Source organism: Toxorhynchites rutilus, chromosome 3, assembly GCF_029784135.1.
Source record: "Toxorhynchites rutilus septentrionalis strain SRP chromosome 3, ASM2978413v1, whole genome shotgun sequence".
NCBI classification, from domain to species: Eukaryota; Metazoa; Arthropoda; class Insecta; order Diptera; family Culicidae; genus Toxorhynchites; species Toxorhynchites rutilus.
In genome coordinates, this window is record NC_073746.1 from 256,165,749 (window position 1) to 256,185,921 (window position 20,173).

At 40.4% G+C, this 20,173-nt stretch overlaps 1 protein-coding gene across 2 annotated transcripts; it reads left to right on the top strand.

Moving 5' to 3' along the window:
- Window positions 1-1,809: 1,809 nt before the first annotated feature.
- LOC129776389 (uncharacterized) lies at window positions 1,810-3,425 on the top strand. 2 transcript variants are annotated; one of them, XM_055782011.1, is made up of 4 exons: window positions 1,810-1,949; window positions 2,519-2,750; window positions 2,809-2,930; window positions 3,055-3,425. In XM_055782011.1, exons 1-4 carry the CDS (start codon window positions 1,902-1,904, stop codon window positions 3,244-3,246), a joined length of 594 nt encoding a protein of 197 aa, XP_055637986.1. In that variant the 5' UTR covers window positions 1,810-1,901; the 3' UTR covers window positions 3,247-3,425. The 2 variants fall into 2 exon arrangements, with proteins under 2 accessions (XP_055637986.1, XP_055637985.1); XM_055782010.1 differs by having other exon boundaries at window positions 1,927-2,069.
- Window positions 3,426-20,173: the final 16,748 nt, after the last annotated feature.

A 20,173-nucleotide genomic window follows, 5' to 3' on the forward strand; every position in this document is an offset into this window, starting at 1 on the left:
TAAGATGTTGGCCAGACACATAGTAACCTTTCATCGAAAACGAGTAAACCTGGTAACTCGATTGGTTTCAACGGTTTAGGAAGGAGATTGAGCCGTTGATAACTAACCATGTCTGAACCTTCATATCAGCGCGTTGCATTTCCTTCCACGAAGTAAATAAAATAACCCTTAATGATCAAACGATTTCCTCTGGCAGCGAAATTCAAAATATCTGCCAGGCCCACAACACATTGCAGGTTGCATTCCTCTCAAAAAAAAAAAACTCATGAAAAAACGCAAAAAAAAAATTATTACTAGAAATTATATTCGCTCATGATTTTTAACCACTTGTGGAAAAGTTGTTACACTTTTACATAGAATACTCATTTGATACGAAAAACTTGATTTTCATAGATAATTTTGTTCCTGAATGTGTTTATTTTTTCCACTGCAAAGACAGTGTCATTTTAATAGCGAATTCGTTTTTGTTCAGTTTTAACCCCAGTACCACACCAACTGCTGTCAAAACGTTTTTTTATTCATTCAGTTTCAACCTAGTGTCGCACTAGGTTCGCCCCGAAAGCTGTTAGTTTCGCACTGAGATGTTTCACGGGTTGGCACTCGGGATCACCAACACTACTATACTGGACTGTCATGTTCCGAGTATTCTTTGGAAAATCTAAAAATAAAGACTATGAAAATGGAAAACCTGCTGCTTTTGCTTTTGTATTATTGGCATCGTAATCCAATTCGGATTCTGATTTTGAAGAGTATATTGGCTATCTAACGTACAAATCTACACCTACGCGGCGCTGCGGTGAAAGTGATGATGGTTTTAAATTTTGCCATGTGAGCTAATGGTTTGTAGTTCTTTCCATAAATTACAATGCTATAATCATAAATGATTATTTGATTGCGATGAGTTTGTAAGAAATTTGATTCTGCGCAATTTTATATATAACATGTTATTTATTTACCTCTTTCAGTAGTGAAAACTATAAAAATGTTGACAATGGTTGAATTAAAGAAGAAAAATTCGAGAGCACAATCATGTTAGAACTACCTTGGAAAGCACGGAAGTAAAATATACGTGATTTGTTTTTGAGTTTTAGGTTACATTAGCATCATTTTCTTAGTTCAAAAACAAAATCCAGATGTCTCACCGATCGTTTACGTTTTGCCTAGATCGCCAATTAGATTAGTAGAGTAGAGTAGATGGCATGCTTTAGAGTGTAGTGTAGTGTAGAGTGCTTTCATTGGGAGGCGAAAATTATTATGGATATTCAGAAGGAATAAACATGCTTTGAAAATCAAAATAATGGATGAAAATTTACTTCAATGTATCGAATATTTATTTTATGTGATGAAATAAGTGGGTTTCTTTTTCGATATCGCAGAAACATTGAACGAAAACTGTGTCTAATGATGATTTTATATTATAATAGTAATTATTTGTGGAACAAACAGGAAATGCATTGATAAATGGTTAAGTGCGTGTCAGGATTACATGTGTTAGGTAATCAAATAATATGAAGTAAAAATTTTCATTCAAACTTTTATATTTTTACACAGCACTTGGCCCTTCTGATCTGATAGAGAATAATTTATCTCCCATGCACTAATATCGCCACCAGACGTCGACACTGTACATTTGTCGTCGCAAATATAAACAAATCAGACTATATAAAAAATGTCCAATTTAAAGTATCACATTAAAGATCTGTCCAATTAGCTTCACGTCGAATTAGATGTAACTTACTGTATATGGAAAAATCACCTGACATCCCTGGTGCAAAGCTGCGATGCGATGTTTCTCCGCTTCGCCTTAAAATTTACTATCTGTCATTGGCTCTTATCGCCGGTATATATGGTTGCGAAATATATACAATCGAAAACATATCTCTGAGAACCACTGATAGCTGATGAGCCTAAAAGCTATACGCAATTTAAAAACAGTTGTGAAATTGAATGTGAGTGTCATTTGCTAAAGTGTTGTGAATTCGGGTGCTTATTGTAAAAAATATATTTTTATATTACACATGATCAGCGGAAAAAGTGTGTTATTTTGTGTAGCAGTAGCATTTTTATCTGTACGTTAATTTTTTTGCGAAAAATTTTCTGATAATGGTGATATTTTGTTCTTGCTATCTGAAAAAAACAAAACATGTACTCGTTACTTTATATTTTTTTTTCTTAATTTCAATTTTCGTGTGGGATATATCCTATATATTACTCGTAAAATGTTCAATAATTCTATCATCTACAGCTGTATTTGAGAATTATATGAGAATAATTTGAGGATCGAGGTCCACTCGGGTTTCCTATTTATTTTCCATGATGACATCAGTTTTGTCTTCATGCCGGTCGAAGGAAAAATAGCAAGTCATGCTAACCGATAGCAAACACAACACACCAGCATTATAATTTGCAGTTTAAATTATTGATGGCTGCATCACGCCAATCACACATATGTTCTATTTCACAGACTGATATGTTAGAACATATCATAATATAATGATATTTCATGTTTCACAAACAGTACGGCGCATATCGGTACAGGTACGCGAACATGGCTACAGAATCCACCTCAGATTACAAGAACGCTAAATCGGTATACGATTTCAATGCGAAGGACGGGCAGGGAAACGATATCAGTCTGGAGAAATACCGCGGGAAGGTTCTATTGATTGTCAACATTGCGTCCAAGTGTGGTCTCACTAAGGGGAACTATGAAGAGCTCACGGAGCTGTCGAAGAAATATGCCGATAAGGGTAAGTTTGTGGAAAATGAACAAATGCACCAAATAACAGTCTCTTTGTCTTTGAACAGATTTCAAAATACTATCTTTCCCCTGTAATCAATTCGGTTCCCAGATGCCAGAAAAAGACGGTGAGGAAATGGTTTGTCACCTACGAAGCGCGAACGCTGATGTGGGAGATGTTTTTGCGACAGTAAGTATAAAAGTGTTGGTAACATTTTAGTAAAATTTGAATGCCGTAGAACTGTTGAGAATCTCAGAGAATAAAGAAAAAGTAGTTTATGAATAATAACATTCTTAATCATCTCTCATTTCAGATCAATGTAAATGGAGACGACTCTCACCCGTTGTATAAATACCTGAAGCATAAGCAAGGTGGAAGTCTGGGTAGTTTCATTAAATGGAACTTCACCAAATTTCTAGTCGACAAAGATGGACAACCGGTGGCTCGCTTCGCTCCAACTACCAACCCGTTGGATATCGTCAAGGATATCGATAAGTTGCTGTAAATTTCATTCTCGTGACTATGGGAAATGGGGGGAATTTGGACCCCCTAAGCAAACCGCCGGATATTTCCAAATCTAAATAAAAAATGTCACATTGTATAGTTAGCTGCACTTGTTTTCACTCAATCAATGTTTAATCATTATATCAAGCTTCAAATTAACAAATATATCATAAAATGAAAGAGATGATTTTTGGACATAAAAATTTCATGCGTGGTGATTTGGTCCACTGTGTGTTTCATCGGAAAAAAATATACTTATGTTTATGCAAAGTATTTTGGGATAATGTTTTAATCAGTGACAGTGTTCTGGGATCGATACCTGGTGTCTTGGCCAGATTCCAGACTAGAAAAATTGGATTGAGACCATCTCGAATTCTGCATGGATCTTTTCACTGTTGTTCAAGCATTCTCAAATTGTCCCATTTTCATATTCTATTCATAATTGTCCCGCCATGTATTTTGTGTAGATCCATATCAAATAAATCGATTCAAGCACAAGAATTTTAATTTACGCTTTCAGCAGGGCTAATGCTCTCATTTCTGGTTTGGAAGAAAGAACTAATTTTCAAACAAATAAAAAAAGATTCACAAAACACGTGTACACCTTGTTTGCGAATGACTAATGAAAATGAGATTTATATTCTGCAAAGTATTGCAGATCACTCCTTTCTTCATAAAACGATATTTCTAAGCATAATTTTTCGGGAATGAACAAAAAAAAACTTATTGTTTGTTCCCAGTATTTCAAAAAACAACATCAAGTTCAATTGTCCCATGTTGATATTCTAAGCATAACTGTCCCACAATGAATTTTTAAGCCCATAACCAAGATTGATTAATTCAAATGGGGGGATATTTTCCCATTTAATTAAACAATAGTTTTCTGCTCATAAAAAACCCAGTGTATTGCCAAACCGAAATGCTTAAAGCTTATGGTAGACAAATATGCTAGAAAACTTTGAATGTGTTTTTCTCAGTTGCTGATTTTGGAACATAGTTGTCCCATGCGTAGAACGGCAGTAAAGCGCATACAAACCAATCAGATGATTTCTCTATTTGTAAGTAGACCATGTTATAATTACGCGAAATGCTTATAATTGCCATTCGAGAGGCACAAATTTTTGAAAACAATAAAATTAAAAGGCGTAAAATTTCGTCCACATACTTGTAGCATTGTAAGTTATTCATGCTAGTTGTAGAACAACTGGGGATAACTGGGGGAATTGTTATGGTATCGTTATGGTATCACGTAAAATCGTTAAATATTACGCGAAATGCTTATAATTATATTTGTTAGATACCATTAGACGGGAACTCTTTGGTGCGGCTTGCCGTTTAATGTTAATCCAGTGGAATCCCGACTTAAAAATTGACCGCCATCCAACTACTTCCTGTTGAATCGATTCATACAAAGTTAACCAGCGAAGGTTTGCAATAACATGCAATTATACTTATATTTTCAATCAATGCTGTACCATGTGTTCAAAGTTTCATGCTAGACGTTATTTTGTGTACCTTACAATCACCATGGTAATGACTTCGACTTATATTGATTCGGCTATAATATGATAATGTGGTCTAGTCAGAATGCTAGAATTGACAGGTGCTCTGCTATTGGAGCCTGAGACATTGGCACTATCCCTAACGACCCGGTCTGTTAACTCTACTAGATTTTACTAGAGTGTCTTGATTATAGTCAGAATGAGATAGTCATTCTAAAGTCGTAAATTGTTCTCATTTCCGATTTGTTAATTGATTCTGTGTTTGAATTGTGATTGTGTTTTGGAAACATCACCACACCAAGTTCACAATCTCAATCAATATAACTATTATTTGCGTTTCGTCGATAAGTCCTGTAAGAAATGAAACTTTTCGAACTGATTGGGTGTTTCTGGAAGTCAATAATTGTCAAGTTTCCTTCGGCGTTTTTAATGAAAATTCTTGCACCTTCCGTAAACTGCAGGAACCTTGTTCCGTTTATGTTGCTGAGCTGACATCAATCGACTTCGCATTGGGGATGATCTCCAACAATCCTGCAGACCATTACTTCATTTTCTCGGATAGTCTCAGTTCGCTTGAAACTCTCCAGTCGATGGAAACTAGTAGGCACCCATCTTATTTCCTCACCAAAGTGAGACAACAGATGAGTGCATTGATCGAAAGATCTTATAAGATAACCTTCGTATGGGTCCCCTCTCAATGCTCAATTCCTGGCAATGAGAAGGGGGACACTCTCGCAAAGGTAGGTGCCCAGGAAGGCGAATTGTTTGATAGACAGATTTCATACGATGAATTCCAATCACTGCGTCAGAGTTCCCTCTTGAGTTGGCAAACCGATTGGGACACTGGAAGTCTTGGGCGGTGGTTATATTCAATTATTCCAAATTTTACTTCGAGAGCATGGTTCAAAGGTTTGGACGTAAGTCGTGACTTCATTCGTGTAATGAGCAGACTTATGTCCAACCACTATTCGCTAGATGTGCATCTCCACAGAATAAATTTTGTTCAAAGCAATGTCTGTCGGTGTGAATACGGTTACGATGACATGGATCACGTAGTTTGGCAATGTACGGATAATTACGCAGCCTTTTGAATGCCCTTGAGGCCCAAGGAAGACAATGTTATGTTCATGTTAGAGACGTGTTCGGAAACGGCGACATCTGTTATATGCAGTTGATCTACAGTCTATCGCAAAATTGAGTGTACAATTGAGTGCTCCTTGACGATACTTTCCATTTATTTGGTATAAAATATTTTTTTTATTTTTTTTTAATTCGTTTATTTTTACAGGCTCTGTTACTTAAGTTTAAAGGAGCCGAATTCTTAAATATATTTTTAAAACTATATATATATAGAAACAATTTTCTTACATCTATGGTTAGTAAGGTGGAAAACCGATTACTCGCGGTGTACTCGAGTTTAGAAGGGTGACATATTTTTAGGAGAAGGATGGGATATAAGGAAATTGTAACAATGTTGATGAGCACTGAATTCTTAAATCTATTCGTATATCTATAGTTTATTTACATTTCAACTTATTCTACTATTTATAGCAAGGGGACGAATTACCCGCAAAGGAAGGAAAGGAGGGTATTAGGATGTAGGGACAATCACACACGAAGATCTATAGCTTTAAGGAAAACATATATATGGGACATGTAATCAAGGTCTAACCGAGCCAACACATCTCTCACCGGCACATTGGGCTGTCTTCCTCGGGCCCGAAGGGAGTTTTCTAAATTCGATCTGGCGACCAGATACACCTCGCACGACAAAACAACGTGCTCGATGTCGTGATAACCTTGGCCACAAACGCAGAGATTGCTGCTGGCAAGATTGAAACGGAAGAGTAGTGCATCTAACGAACAGTGATTGGACATGAGTCGGGAGAAGGTGCGGATAAAGTCCCGACTCAAGTCTAGACTTTTGAACCACGGTTTGAGGCTAACCTTAGGGATAATCGAGTGAAACCACCGGCCCAATTCATCTTCGTTCCACTTACGTTGCCAGTTTGCGATGGTATTTTTGCGAACTAAAGAATAAAATTCATTGAAGGCGATTTGACGCTGATAAATATCGCCTTCAATTGCACCTACCTTTGCCAATAAGTCAGCCCTCTCATTACCCGGAATTGAGCAATGTGAAGGGACCCAGACAAAGGTAATGACATAACAGCGTCTGGATGAAGCACTCAAAATTTCTCGTATTCTCTCAAGGAAGTACGGCGAGTGCTTTTCCGGCCTCACTGAACGGATAGCTTCGACAGAGCTAAGACTATCCGTTACAATGTAATAGTGTTCAACAGGTCGTGAGGCGACGCTGTCCAGCGCCCAGTATATCGCTGCCAATTCAGCAATATATACCGAGCAAGGATTCTGAAGACTGTGTGAGGTGCTAAAAAATACGTTGAACACTCCAAATCCTGTGGACTCATTCATAGAGGACCCATCAGTAAAGTATATATTATCACAATTAATACGCCCATACTTTGCATTGAAGATTGTAGGAACGAACCCCAATCTAAGATAATCTGGATTTTCATGGATTTTCTCCTTCATGAACAGATCGAAATGTACAGAGGAATTGATGTAGTCAGGAAAACAAACACGGTTGGGAATATACGAAGAAGGAACAACCTGCATAGAGGTGAATTCATGATATGAATTCATGAATCCAGGATGAAAATTTAGCTCGATCAATTGCTCAAAATTTCCGATCACCAATGGATTCATAACCTTACACCGGATGAGGAACCGAAGAGATAATAAATTGAAGCGATCTTTTAGTGGGAGTAGGCCTGCCAAAACCTCGAGACTCATGGTATGCGTTGAGGGCATACATCCCAACGCAATACGGAGACAAAGATACTGAATTCGCTCGAGTTTAATGAGGTGTGTTTTGGCAGCTGATTGAAAACAGAAACTGCCATACTCCATCACTGAGAGAATAGTTGTTCGATACAACATAATAAGATCTTCGGGATGGGCTCCCCACCAGGTGCCGGTAATTGTACGGAGAAAGTTTATTCTTTGTTGACATTTTTTACTCAGATACCTAATATGGGCCCCCCAAGTACATTTGGAGTCGAACCAGACCCCAAGATACTTGAATGACATAGCATGAGTGATCGGTTTACCCAAAAGTTGAAGCTTTGGTTTTGCTGGTCTATGCTTCCTAGAAAAAACCACCAACTCTGTTTTCTCCGTGGAGAATTCGATCCCTAGCCCAATGGCCCAGGTTGAAAAATTGTTCAAAGTATCTTGTAAGGGTCCTTGTAGGTCGGATTCGTTAGATCCTACGACAGACACCACTCCATCATCTGCAAGTTGTCTTAGGCTGCAATTTTGTGTAAGGCAATTGTCGATGTCGCTTACATAGAAGTTGTACAAAAGGGGGCTTAAACATGAGCCCTGGGGGAGGCCCATGTAAGAGACCCGACTTACTGCCGAATCTCCGTGAGAAAAGTTCAAATGTTTCTCACAAAGCAAGTTATATAACATATTATTCAATAGAGGCGGCAAACCCCGAGAGTGTAATTTGTCTGACAAAACCTCTATTGAAACAGAATCAAAGGCCCCCTTTATGTCCAAGCCATTTGAATTTCTGAAGAAAGCAACGCAAGACAATCATTCGTCCCGTTGCCCCTGCGGAACCCATATTGTGTATCTGAGAGTAGGCCATTCGTTTCAACCCATCGATCAAGGCGAAACAAGATCATTTTCTCCAACAATTTCCGTATACAAGATAGCATTGCTATTGGGCGGTACGAATTGAAGTCGGACGCGGGTTTTCCGGGTTTTTGAATAGCTATAACTCGTACTTGTCTCCAATCATCTGGAACAATATTATGCTCCAGAAACCGATTGAATAAGTTCAACAAGCGATGTTTCGCCACATCAGGGAGATTTTTCAGCAAGTTGAACTTAATTCTATCCGATCCCGGAGCAGAATTGTTACATGAAAGGAGAGCAAGAGAGAATTCTACCATCGAAAACTCGGAATCAAGATCGCACCTATCTTGTGGTATATCTCGAACAATTTTTTGCACAGGAGCGGAATCAGGACAAACCTTCCTAGCAAAATTCAAAATCCATCGATGTGAATATTCTTCGCTTTCATTCGTTGAAGAGCGATTTCTCATGTTTCGAGCCACTTTCCATAATTTTTTCATTGACGTTTCTCGTGACAAACCACCCACGAAATTTCGCCAATAAGCACGTTTTTTCCCTTTGATCAAGTTTTTAAATTGATTTTCAAGGTCCAAATACGTCTGAAAATTTTCAGGGATTCCACGTTTCCGAAAAGCTTTAAATGCATTCGATTTTTCTACATAAAGCTTGGAACATATGCTATCCCACCATAGATTGGGAGGCCTTCGACGAATAGTGGAACCTGGGATGGGTTTCGTTTGAGCGCGAACCGCGCTGTCATAGATCAAACGAGAAAGGAAGTTATACTCCTCCAATGGAGGTAAGCCATCTCTGGAATTGATGGCTAGAGCAATCGCGTCCGTATATTTTTTCCAGTCAATGTGTCTTGTGAGGTCATATGCCATGTTTATAGATTCAGAAGAATTCGACCCAATGGTGATGGAAATTTTGATTGGCAAGTGATCACTACCGTTGGGGTCCTGGATTACATTCCACTTGCAATCTAACGATAGTGAATTCGAGCAAAGCGAGAGGTCAAGAGCACTTGGGTTAGCAGGAGGTTTAGGCACACGTGTTGTTTCCCCAGTGTTCAAAACGGTCATATTGAAGTTGTTACAAAGGTCATATATCAACAATGAACGATTGTCGTCGTACTGTTCCCCCCAGGCAGTTCCATGAGAGTTGAAGTCTCCCAAGATCAATCGTGGCTCAGGAAGGAGTGAGCACATGTCATCAAGTTGTTTGCGGCTAACCGCAGCTCTCGGAGGCCAATACAAGCTGACAATACAGAGGTCTTTGCCTCTGATGTTTGCATGACAAGCAACAGCTTCGATCCCTCCAATAGGTGGAAGGTCAATTCGAAAAAATGAGTGGCACTTATTGATCCCCAAAAGCACCCCTCCGTATCTATCATCACGGTCCAAGCGTATAATATTAAAATCGTGGAAAGAGATATCATCTCGCGAAGAAAGCCAAGTTTCGGACAGAGCAAAAACATCACAATTGAAGTTATGAATTAAAAATTTGAATGTATCCAATTTAGGGATAAGACTACGACAATTCCACTGAAAAACAGTGATATCTCCGACCTCTCTATCTAAATTAGACATCAAGAGAGATAATCATTGCAAGGAGGGGCCATGTTTGCATCAATTGCTGTAAAATTGTCTTTAATACTGGAAGCATTGAGATGACAAGGGTTCTGATGGAGTCGGAAACATTAAAACACTTGAAGATTTGATCCAAAAGGTCAGACAACTTTATAAATCCCGATTGGGAAGTTGAGCTGGACGGAAAAACAGGGACAGTTGGGGTTTTTGATGTCCCCTCGAGTGCTGGGTCGTTCGAAGGTGAACTATTCCCACGGAAGCCAGGAGGAACCTGATTTTGCTTGTCCGCTGCACTCGGTTTTTTAGGCAAGCTAACTGGGGGTATCACCGGGGGGACTTGTTCTTGAACTTTGGGAGTGGTCACATTTTTGCGCCGGGGATTCCCTTTGAAAATAAACGGTGTGCCCCCGCTAGCTGTGTCCGCTTCCATTTCATCAACTGGCAACGTGGAAAAGATATTGTGTGTTGAGATTGGTTGTTGTTGTTGTTGGGCCAGTGGAGAAGCGCCCTTTAAAATATCCGCAAAAGTGCGCTTCGAGCGTTCCTTTAAAGAGCGCTTCTGTTTCTCCCAGCGACTCTTGTAAGTTTCACAAGCTGAGAGCGCGTGTGGGGATCCTCCGCAATATGGACACTTATGCTCAGTCGCACTGCAGGATTTCCCCTCATGTTGCTCTCCGCAAGTGGCACAGCGCTCCTTGTTGGCACAATAATCTGAAGTGTGACCAACTGACTTGCATTTGTTGCAAGTCATGGGCTTTGGCACGAAGAGTCGCACAGGTAGTCTCAATTTATCCACCATAACGTAGTCAGGGAGGGCGGCACCAGCAAAGGTGACTCGAAACGAGTCTGACGGCGTAAATTTAGTTTGGTCCCCATCATGGGAGAGTTTCCCGAGTTGGCGACAGTCCAAGATCTTTACTTCCATTGAGGGAAGCTTCTTGAACTTGCCTTTTCCTTCTTTTTTTATTTGTTCGCTCGTCAGACCCGTTTCAGTTATCACCCCCTCAATTTCTACGTTATGGGAGGGTATAAATGTTCTATATTCGAGAGTGAAGTGTTGGTCAGCAACAATCTCGTTTGCGTGTTTCCGTTCATTCACAACAACCCGCAATTTGTTCGGTCTAACCCTGCGAATTTCAGATACAGAAGTGTATCTGGCCAGATCTTTCATGATCTGAATCACGTTAAGGCTTTTTCCTTTTGGTTTTGGCCGGAGGAAAACAACCCAAGGGCCAGTTCCAGGTGCATCTTCTGGATAAACTCTGACACGTGGAGCGGAGACAACAGAGGGAGAAGACGAGGACGAGGATTGGGTTGGATCGGAAACATCAGAAGGGGGAAGCGAAATCGATGATGGGAGAGGGGGAGTGGAAGTAACAGTGGGTTCAGAAGGGAGGCTTGCTATTTTCTTAGAGGGGGGCTTGGAATGATGAGCAGATTCGTCCCCAGAAGAATTATCATCTTTTTGAGGGATCCGTTTATGTTTTTTCCCAGATCTTGAATGGGATTCATTATCGGAGATCTCCATCTCTGGAGATCCTCCACTATTCTCCATTTTACAAAAATTTTTGTCTTATTTCTAATCTATTATTGATTTTAACAATAATCTCAAAAAAAAAATAACAAAACAAACAAACAAAAAATTATGATGATAATATTAAGCAATGAACATATGAGTTGAACAATAATATTAATATTAAATATGTGTACCTTAATATAAAAGTTGTTCCGATACTGCGCTCTACTGCCCTAACCAGGGAGAGACAGAGGCTACGCGCTATGGATCAACACAATAGCGCAAGAACAGCTCACACGGTCACATGATGATAATTCCCGTTAACGACAGCCACACGATGGCGATCCCGTTATGCCAATGTTCAACAGCCGCCAAGGGCTGCAAGCTGCAAGAGCGCTGCTTCCTTTGTTCCACTTCACAAAAGGTCAATTCGAAAGCGGACAGCAATGACCTTCACTCGTACACTATACCAATCGCACAATAGTAAAAGTGGCAACGCACAATAACGAAACTGAACTTTACTCGTCAAGAGTTGGATAGCGAATGGTAAAATATGTTGAATACATTGATTGTTTTGATGCATATCAATTACTCACACATTTAACCAACTGTACGTGCAATAAAATTCCGCGAAAGTTTTCTGCTAATTGTTTATTCCTAAAAATTGAATACAATCTCTATTCTAGGCATCGCAAAATTGAGTGTACACCTTAAATTTTTCCGAACGAATTAGTCTTGTGAGTAAGTTTCTTTGCGAATTAGCGTACTTTTTTTTTCAAAATGTCAAGTTAGGCGGAGAAACAGAGATATTGCTACACGTACAATGATAATAAGTATGAATTGTCGTGGAAAGACATTGCAGGAAATAGCATCTGTACTCGGAAGAACCCACTATACGGCAAATAAAGTCATAAACAAGTGGAAATACGAAAGAACTATGGAAAATTCTCTTCAAGTCTACGCATTCTCTTCAAGTCTACGAACAGAATATATTTGCGGCGGCTCAGATCTGGAGAATACGGCGAATGCGGTAGCAATTCGAAGCACAATTCATGCAATTTTGCCATCGTTTTCATTGATTTGGGATTTTTCCATTTTTTTCACAATAACAAAAGGTTGCTTCACTCTCAATGCTGTAACTCACGAACCAATCGACCGATTGCTGTCAAACTTTGACACGTATCCATTGAAAGATGGTGCTTTGTGGTAGTCAAGTAGATTTTTGCAAGAGGCGCCATCTAAACGTCAACCTTATGAACTTTTCAGCCGAACTGTTAGCATTTGTATTTTTTTCTTCCCTTGTTAGGTGTGAACCACTGCATCCATTATTTTGAACTATTGTGGTATGCCCCCTTTTGACGTAGGACTACGTCTAACCGGAAGATATAGGGGGTGAAATGGAAATCTAGGCACTGAACAAGTAGGAAAAAATGCAAGATTTTGAACGCTTATAACTCGAGCATTTCTCAATAGATCGCAAAGGTTTTTGCATCAATTGATAGGAAATATATCTACGCATCTATAATAACGAATAACATTTCATTTTTCCTGAGATAAAGAATTAAATAATTGTGAAATATCAAGCGTTGTCCAAATGCACTATGTGCCCATTTTTGATTGGTCCATTTTGTGCTCCTCAAATCGTACCGACCAAAACGGGCAACCAGAGCAGCAGCGAAATAGAATGAAGCACGATTGGAAAAGAAAAAGAAAAAAAAAGACGGGTGGGTAATGTCGGGGACATAACCGGAGTGACGTAGGACTATACAAAGGGGACAGCTTTTATACTCTAGCAGTACACACTCACAGGATAGAGACAAATCGGCAGACTCAGCCAAAGGGGCGGGTCCAACGAGACGAACGAATGAGCGTTAAAAGGGAGCGATGGCAAAAAAATACATTCATTACGATTTGTTCGCTCGTTGGATTCACATACAGACTAAAAAGGGTCCTTTTCAGGATCACAAAAAGTCTAAAGAGTTTATTGTTTTGTTATCACTCGATATCCCCATCTTGTTCGGCTAAACCTTCCTATTTAGCGATTTGTTGTCACTCGCCACAGCTTTCACAGTTGGAAAATTTCTTCCCATCCAGCTTGTGACATATTTTACAGTAAATTACATTCAATGGCACGTCGCATTACCACCACTCAGTGCCGGATTGGAGGTAATTTTAACCTGTAATTGAACATTTGCGATGACAGTGGTACAGTGTCGACTTTCAATGTGGGGTCATAATTTGGATCTCTATGTTTACAAAAATGTCCAACTAAATAAGTCGCATTACATGTCCGTCCAATTAGCTAAATGTCGAACTAATTGTAGATTACTGTACTTTAAATCTGGAAACAATTTAAGAATTGGTGAAAATTGAATAATCAGGAAAGTCCCTAACTATCAATAAGCTCAGAACAACTGCCAAATTCACATACTCATCAAATCCTGGCAAACAAATTATGAAAACATCAATTTGTGTTTTATTATTATTTTGGATAATGTTTTAGAAAGCATTGAACTTTATTTCCTAAACTCTTTTTTGGAAGGTTTAATGGCCCTGAAAAGCGCCTTGTTTTATGGAATGGTTCCAATTTAGAAAACTTAGTACTCGTGGTTTTGAAAAAAACCATTTCGAACGCCCTCGATGCCGCCTTGTTCTGGATTTGCCGCCAAAGCAGTTTGTATAAAGAACAAACTTTTTTGTTCTGCTACCTGATGCCGTTTTGCGATTGCGTTTGCCACTCGCCATTCGCTGCAACTGCCTGTTGTCTTGATGTCCGCCGAACCGAATGTGTTCTGTTCCGAATGCAGGTTTTCTTATCGTCGCGAGCACCTAAGCCAGCTAACTCGATCACTCCGGCGGCCGAAACTATATAACGCCGGCTAGGTGGACTGGTACACAGGTACTAACGCGCTCGACCTAGCAACCTTTTCCGGTGCAATTGGCGGATACACCTACGGGAAATTGCAGACCACCACGGTTCGAGCGGGATTTTGCCTTTCCCTTCTCTTTTCCTCCTTTGTTGAGTACACGATGCCGATGCCGTACAACCACACGGGTTTACGGTTTGAAAGAAAATAAGATATTTTTTTGGGGTCCGCGTGTTTTATACTCTAGCGGTACACACTCACAGGATAGAGACAAATCGGCAGACTCAGCCAAAGGGGCGGGTCCAACGAGACGAACGAATGAGCGTTAAAAGGGAGCGATGGCAAAAAAATACATTCATTACGATTTGTTCGCTCGTTGGATTCACATACAGACTAAAAAGGGTCCTTTTCAGGATCACAAAAAGTCTAAAGAGTTTATTGTTTTGTTATCACTCGATATCCCCATCTTGTTCGGCTAAACCTTCCTGTTTAGCGATTTGTTGTCACTCGCCACAGCTTTCACAGTTGGAAAATTTCTTCCCATCCAGCTTGTGACATATTTTACAGTAAATTACATTCAATGGCACGTCGCATTACCACCACTCAGTGCCGGATTGGAGGTAATTTTAACCTGTAATTGAACATTTGCGATGACAGTGGTACAGTGTCGACTTTCAATGTGGGGTCATAATTTGGATCTCTATGTTTACAAAAATGTCCAACTAAATAAGTCGCATTACATGTCCGTCCAATTAGCTAAATGTCGAACTAATTGTAGATTACTGTACTTTAAATCTGGAAACAATTTAAGAATTGGTGAAAATTGAATAATCAGGAAAGTCCCCAACTATCAATAAGCTCAGAACAACTGCCAAATTCACATACTCATCAGATCCTGGCAAACAAATTATGAAAACATCAATTTGTGTTTTATTATTATTTTGGATAATGTTTTAGAAAGCATTGAAGTTTATTTCCTAAACTATTTTTTGGAAGGTTTAATGGCCCTGAAAAGCGCCTTGTTTTATGGAATGGTTCCAATTTAGAAAACTTAGTACTCGTGGTTTTGAAAAACACCATTTCGAACGCCCTCGAAGCCGCCTTGTTCTGGATTTGCCACCAAAGCAGTTTGTATAAAGAACAAACTTTTTTGTTCTGCTACCTGATGCCGTTTTGCGATTGCGTTTGCCACTCGCCACTCGCTGCAACTGCCTGTTGTCTTGATGTCCACCGAACCGAATGTGTTCTGTTCCGAATGCATGTTTTCTTATCGTCGCGAGCAGCTTTGCCAGCTAACTCGATCACTTCGGCGGCCGAAGCTATATAACGCCGGCTAGGTGGACTGGTGCACCTAGCTACCTAGCTACCCTTGCGGGGAACTCCAGATCAACACGAGCGGGAACTCCAGATCAAGGTTCGAGCGGGATTTTGCCTTTCCCTTCACTTTTCCTCCTTTGCCATATCCAACCATGGCTGCTTGTGTTGGTTTGTTGATGTGAGGTGATGCGAAACGATGTGGTGTACGGTTCGGATGAGAATGATCGTTACGGCAGCGGAGAGGGGATTTTTAAGCTGACTGGCTGGCTCGAGAATTACGCATGTGTGAGACTGCGACCAATGTTTCCCTCATTTTTTTCTTTTTCCTTTCCAATCGTGCTTCATTCTATTTCGCTGCTGCTCTGGTTGCCCGTTTTGGTCGGTACGATTTGAGGAGCACAAAATGGACCAATCAAAAATGGGCACATAGTGTATTTGGACAATGCTTGATATTTCACAATTATTCAATTATTTATCTCAAGAAAAATGAAATGTTATTCGTTATGATAGATGCGTAGATATATTTCCTATCAATTGATGCAAAAACCTTTGCGATCTATTGAGAAATGCTCGAGTTATAAGCGTTCCAAATCTTGCATTTTTTCCTACTTGTTCAGTGCCTAGATTTCCATTTCACCCCCTATATCTTCCGGTTAGACGTAGTCCTACGTCAAAATGAACGAAACATTGGTCGCAGTCTCACACATGCGTAATTCTCGAGCCAGCCAGTCAGCTTAAAAATCCCCGCTCCGCTGCCGTAACGATCATTCTCATTCAAACCGTACACCACATCGGTTCGCATCACAACACATCAACAAACCAACCCAAGCAGCCATGTCTGGACATGGTAAAGGAGGAAAAGTGAAGGGAAAGGCAAAATCCCGATCGAACCGTGTTGATCTGGAATTCCCCGCAAGGGTAGCTAGGCCGAGCGCGTTAGTACCAGTGCACCAGTCCACCTAGCTGGCGTTATATAGTTTCGGCCGCCGAAGTGATCGAGTTAGCTGGCAAAGCTGCTCGCGACGATAAGAAAACCCGCATTCGGAACAGAACACATTCGGTTCGGTGAACATCAAGACAACAACAGGCAGTCGCAGCGAGTGGCGAGTGGCAAACGCAATCGCAAAACGGCAGCTGGTAGCAGAAGAAAAAAGTTTGTTCTTTATACAATCTGCTTTGGTGGCAAATCCAGAAGAAGGCGGCATCGAGGGCGTTCGAAATGGTTTTTTTTCCAAAACCACGAGTACAAAGTTTTCTAAATTGGAACCATTCCATAAAACAAGGCGCTTATCAGAGCCATTAAACCTTTCAAAAAAGAGTTTACGAAATACAGTTTGTTCGCGCCACGCGCAGCGAGCGCAAAACGTGTTCTGACATGTCAGGACGATATAAATTGAAACCTCCATTTGTCTACAATACACATTTTCCGATCATCACCCGAAGCAATTATTGTCTATTCCATTCCATCGCATCACCTAGTCACGTGCGAGAGCGAGATGAATGTAGCAGCAACATAACAACGAACAGCACCCGATCGAGCCGAGCGAAGCCGACAGGACAAAAACCCCACCAACTTTCTGACAAATGCAAAGGGAACGCAGAACAGATCATCCATCTTTCCCAGTTATTTTCCTAACCGCCAACGACAAAGTGATTACCAAATGTTGTGTAATGAGTGAAATATAAAGAGAAAATTTGGACTCCAAAAACTTGTGTTTTTCAATTTCCACAGTGTGCTTAGTCAGAACCATCCAACCGCAGTTAGCCCGGTTTATGCGCTAACATTTGGTCCTTCGAGCCGGATTGGCTTCTGCTAACCTGTGGAATAAAATTCATTCACAAGTGTTTTGACGTGAAGTGAATTAGTTGAAAAAACATTGCGTAGCAATTGATCAACATATGTGACATCCTCTTGTGGTAGTGTTTCTGCGTGAAACTACCCTTCATTCGAGAAAAAAGGTGTTTTGCGTGAAGTGAATAAGTTGAAAGAACATTGCGTAGCAGTTGATCAACTTATTTGAAAATGTCCTGTGGTAGTGCTTCTGCGTGAAGCTGCCAAACGACGTTTAGGAATAGAGGTGTCGAAAGAACATTGCGTTGCAATTGATCGATATCCTTTTGCAATTAGTTTTTGTGAATCTGTGAAAAATATTGTACCAGTAAGCGTCCCTCGTGGCTTAGACAACGTGAGTTTTTGTGAAAAAGAACATTTGTGGTCCTTTAACGTGAAGAACAGTGTTACACGATTACCAAACTATACGCAACCGTGAAAATGACGACGCAACATTCCCCAATCAAGACCACCAGTGCTGAAGGCTCTAAAACAGTGCCGATAATTACAGAGAGTGTGGATGATTCTGCAAGTTTTAAAGGTTTTGCTGAATGGGAGGTTGCTATTGATTCTGGCAGCCAAAGGCTATTATCGTCTCTATTTCGTCAACGTGACCAAGTGAATCAGAAGATTGTCCGTGTTCAGAATGCGCTTATGGCTGCAGGGAACCAAGTCAGTATGGCGCAGCTGAAAACGTTCACTAAAAATATCGATGCGGCATACTCGGAGTTCAGCGGTTTCCACAGCAAGGTAATGGCTATTATTCCCGATGAAGCGATTGATATTCAAGAAGAAATCTACAGTGATTTTGAGAACCGTTTCAATTTAGTGTCAACCACTATCGAGGAGCTTCTGCAAGCTCATGTCACAGATCCAGGTGATCTGCAGAACCCCACAGGTAGGAATCAGCCTCCAGTGATAATTCATCAACAAGCACTCCGTGTTCCCTTGCCAACATTTGATGGCCAATACCGAAATTGGCCTAAATTCAAGGCTATGTTTCAGGATCTTATGAGTACCTCCACCGAATCAAATGCTATAAAGTTGTACCATTTGGAAAAGGCTCTGATGGTGATGCCAGTGGTGTCATCGATGCGTCCACCATCAGAGATAATAATTACGAGCATGCGTGGCGCATTCTAGAAAATAGATTCGATAACAAACGCCTCATAGTAGATACACATATCCAGAGTATCAAGAATCTCAATCATATGACCAGGAAATCATCCAAAGAATTGCGAGATCTCATCGACGAATGTACGCGTCATGTCGAAGGTCTGCGCTTCATGGGTCAGGAACTTCTCGGTATCTCAGAACTTCTTGTTGTTAATATTTTGACTTCCGCACTAGATAGAGATACGCGTGAAAGCTGGGAGAAAACTTTAAACAAAGAAGAACTGCCCAACTATAAAAATACAATTGGTTTCCTGCAAAATCATTATTTAATTTTGGAAAGATGTGAAGCTACATCTTTCGTACCCATCGATAAGCCGATGCAGCAGAAATTTTCGATGCCGTTAAAGGACATAAGATCATCCAACGCAGCTACATCGCCATCTGGAGTCGCATGTGATTTGTGCTCTGAAATACATCTCAATTATAAGTGTCCAGTACTTAGAAAAATGAGTATCCATGAGAGAATTGCAAAGGTAAAATCGATATATGCTTGCTATAATTGTCTGCGCAAAGGCCATCATGTTCATGCATGTTCATCCGAACGAACGTGCAGCAAATGTTCCAAAAAACACCATACCTTACTTCACCTGGACCAATTCACTACTCCACCCCTTTCTGTGCACCAACCGATCTCATATCCTGAAAATATCGATATATCACTAGAACCGGAATCACAGTTCAACCAAGTAAATACTTCTTGTTTCAGCATCTCGAAGGTGACAAAGCAAGCTTTACTTCTGACGGCTACTGTAAACATTCTCGACAGATATGGTAACCCCCATATGCATAGAGCATTACTGGATTCTGGTTCGCAGGTCAACTTCCTGACCGAATCTGTAGCGAGAACTCTTGATCTAACTATGCATCCTACCAATATTCCTGTTGTTGGTATCGGGGGCTCCAAAACTGTCATTAATAAAAGGACATGTGTAACAGTTAAATCTAACTACAGCAACTTCAAAAAAGAGATGGAATGTCTTATTGCAGCTCGTGTGACTGGATCGGTGCCATCTGCAAGGATCGATGTTACCAACTGGGGTATTCCATCTGGATTGCAACTGGCTGATCCAAGCTTCGATACTCCCGATGGAATAGACTTATTAATCGGAGCTGAATTTTTCTTCGATGTAATAATGCAGGGAAAATTTCGCCTTCGTGATGATCTACCATTACTACAAGAGACTGTGTTTGGATGGGTGGTCACAGGTGCCTACAACAACAGCCAGCAACAGCCAGCCTGAAATACATTCGAACGTGGTAACTGAAGATCTTGAAAATCAAGAAGTTGAAGAGCACTTCCAGCGAACACATCGTGAAACCGGGAAATTCGTTGTGCACCTTCCATTCAGAGAAACTGTAAGCGATCCAAGCAGCAACCGAGCTCTAACGGAAGTGAAAGATCGAGAACCCTACACTACATTCGATGAATCTTCTGTGTATCGATCAGTTCGAACGCTCGGA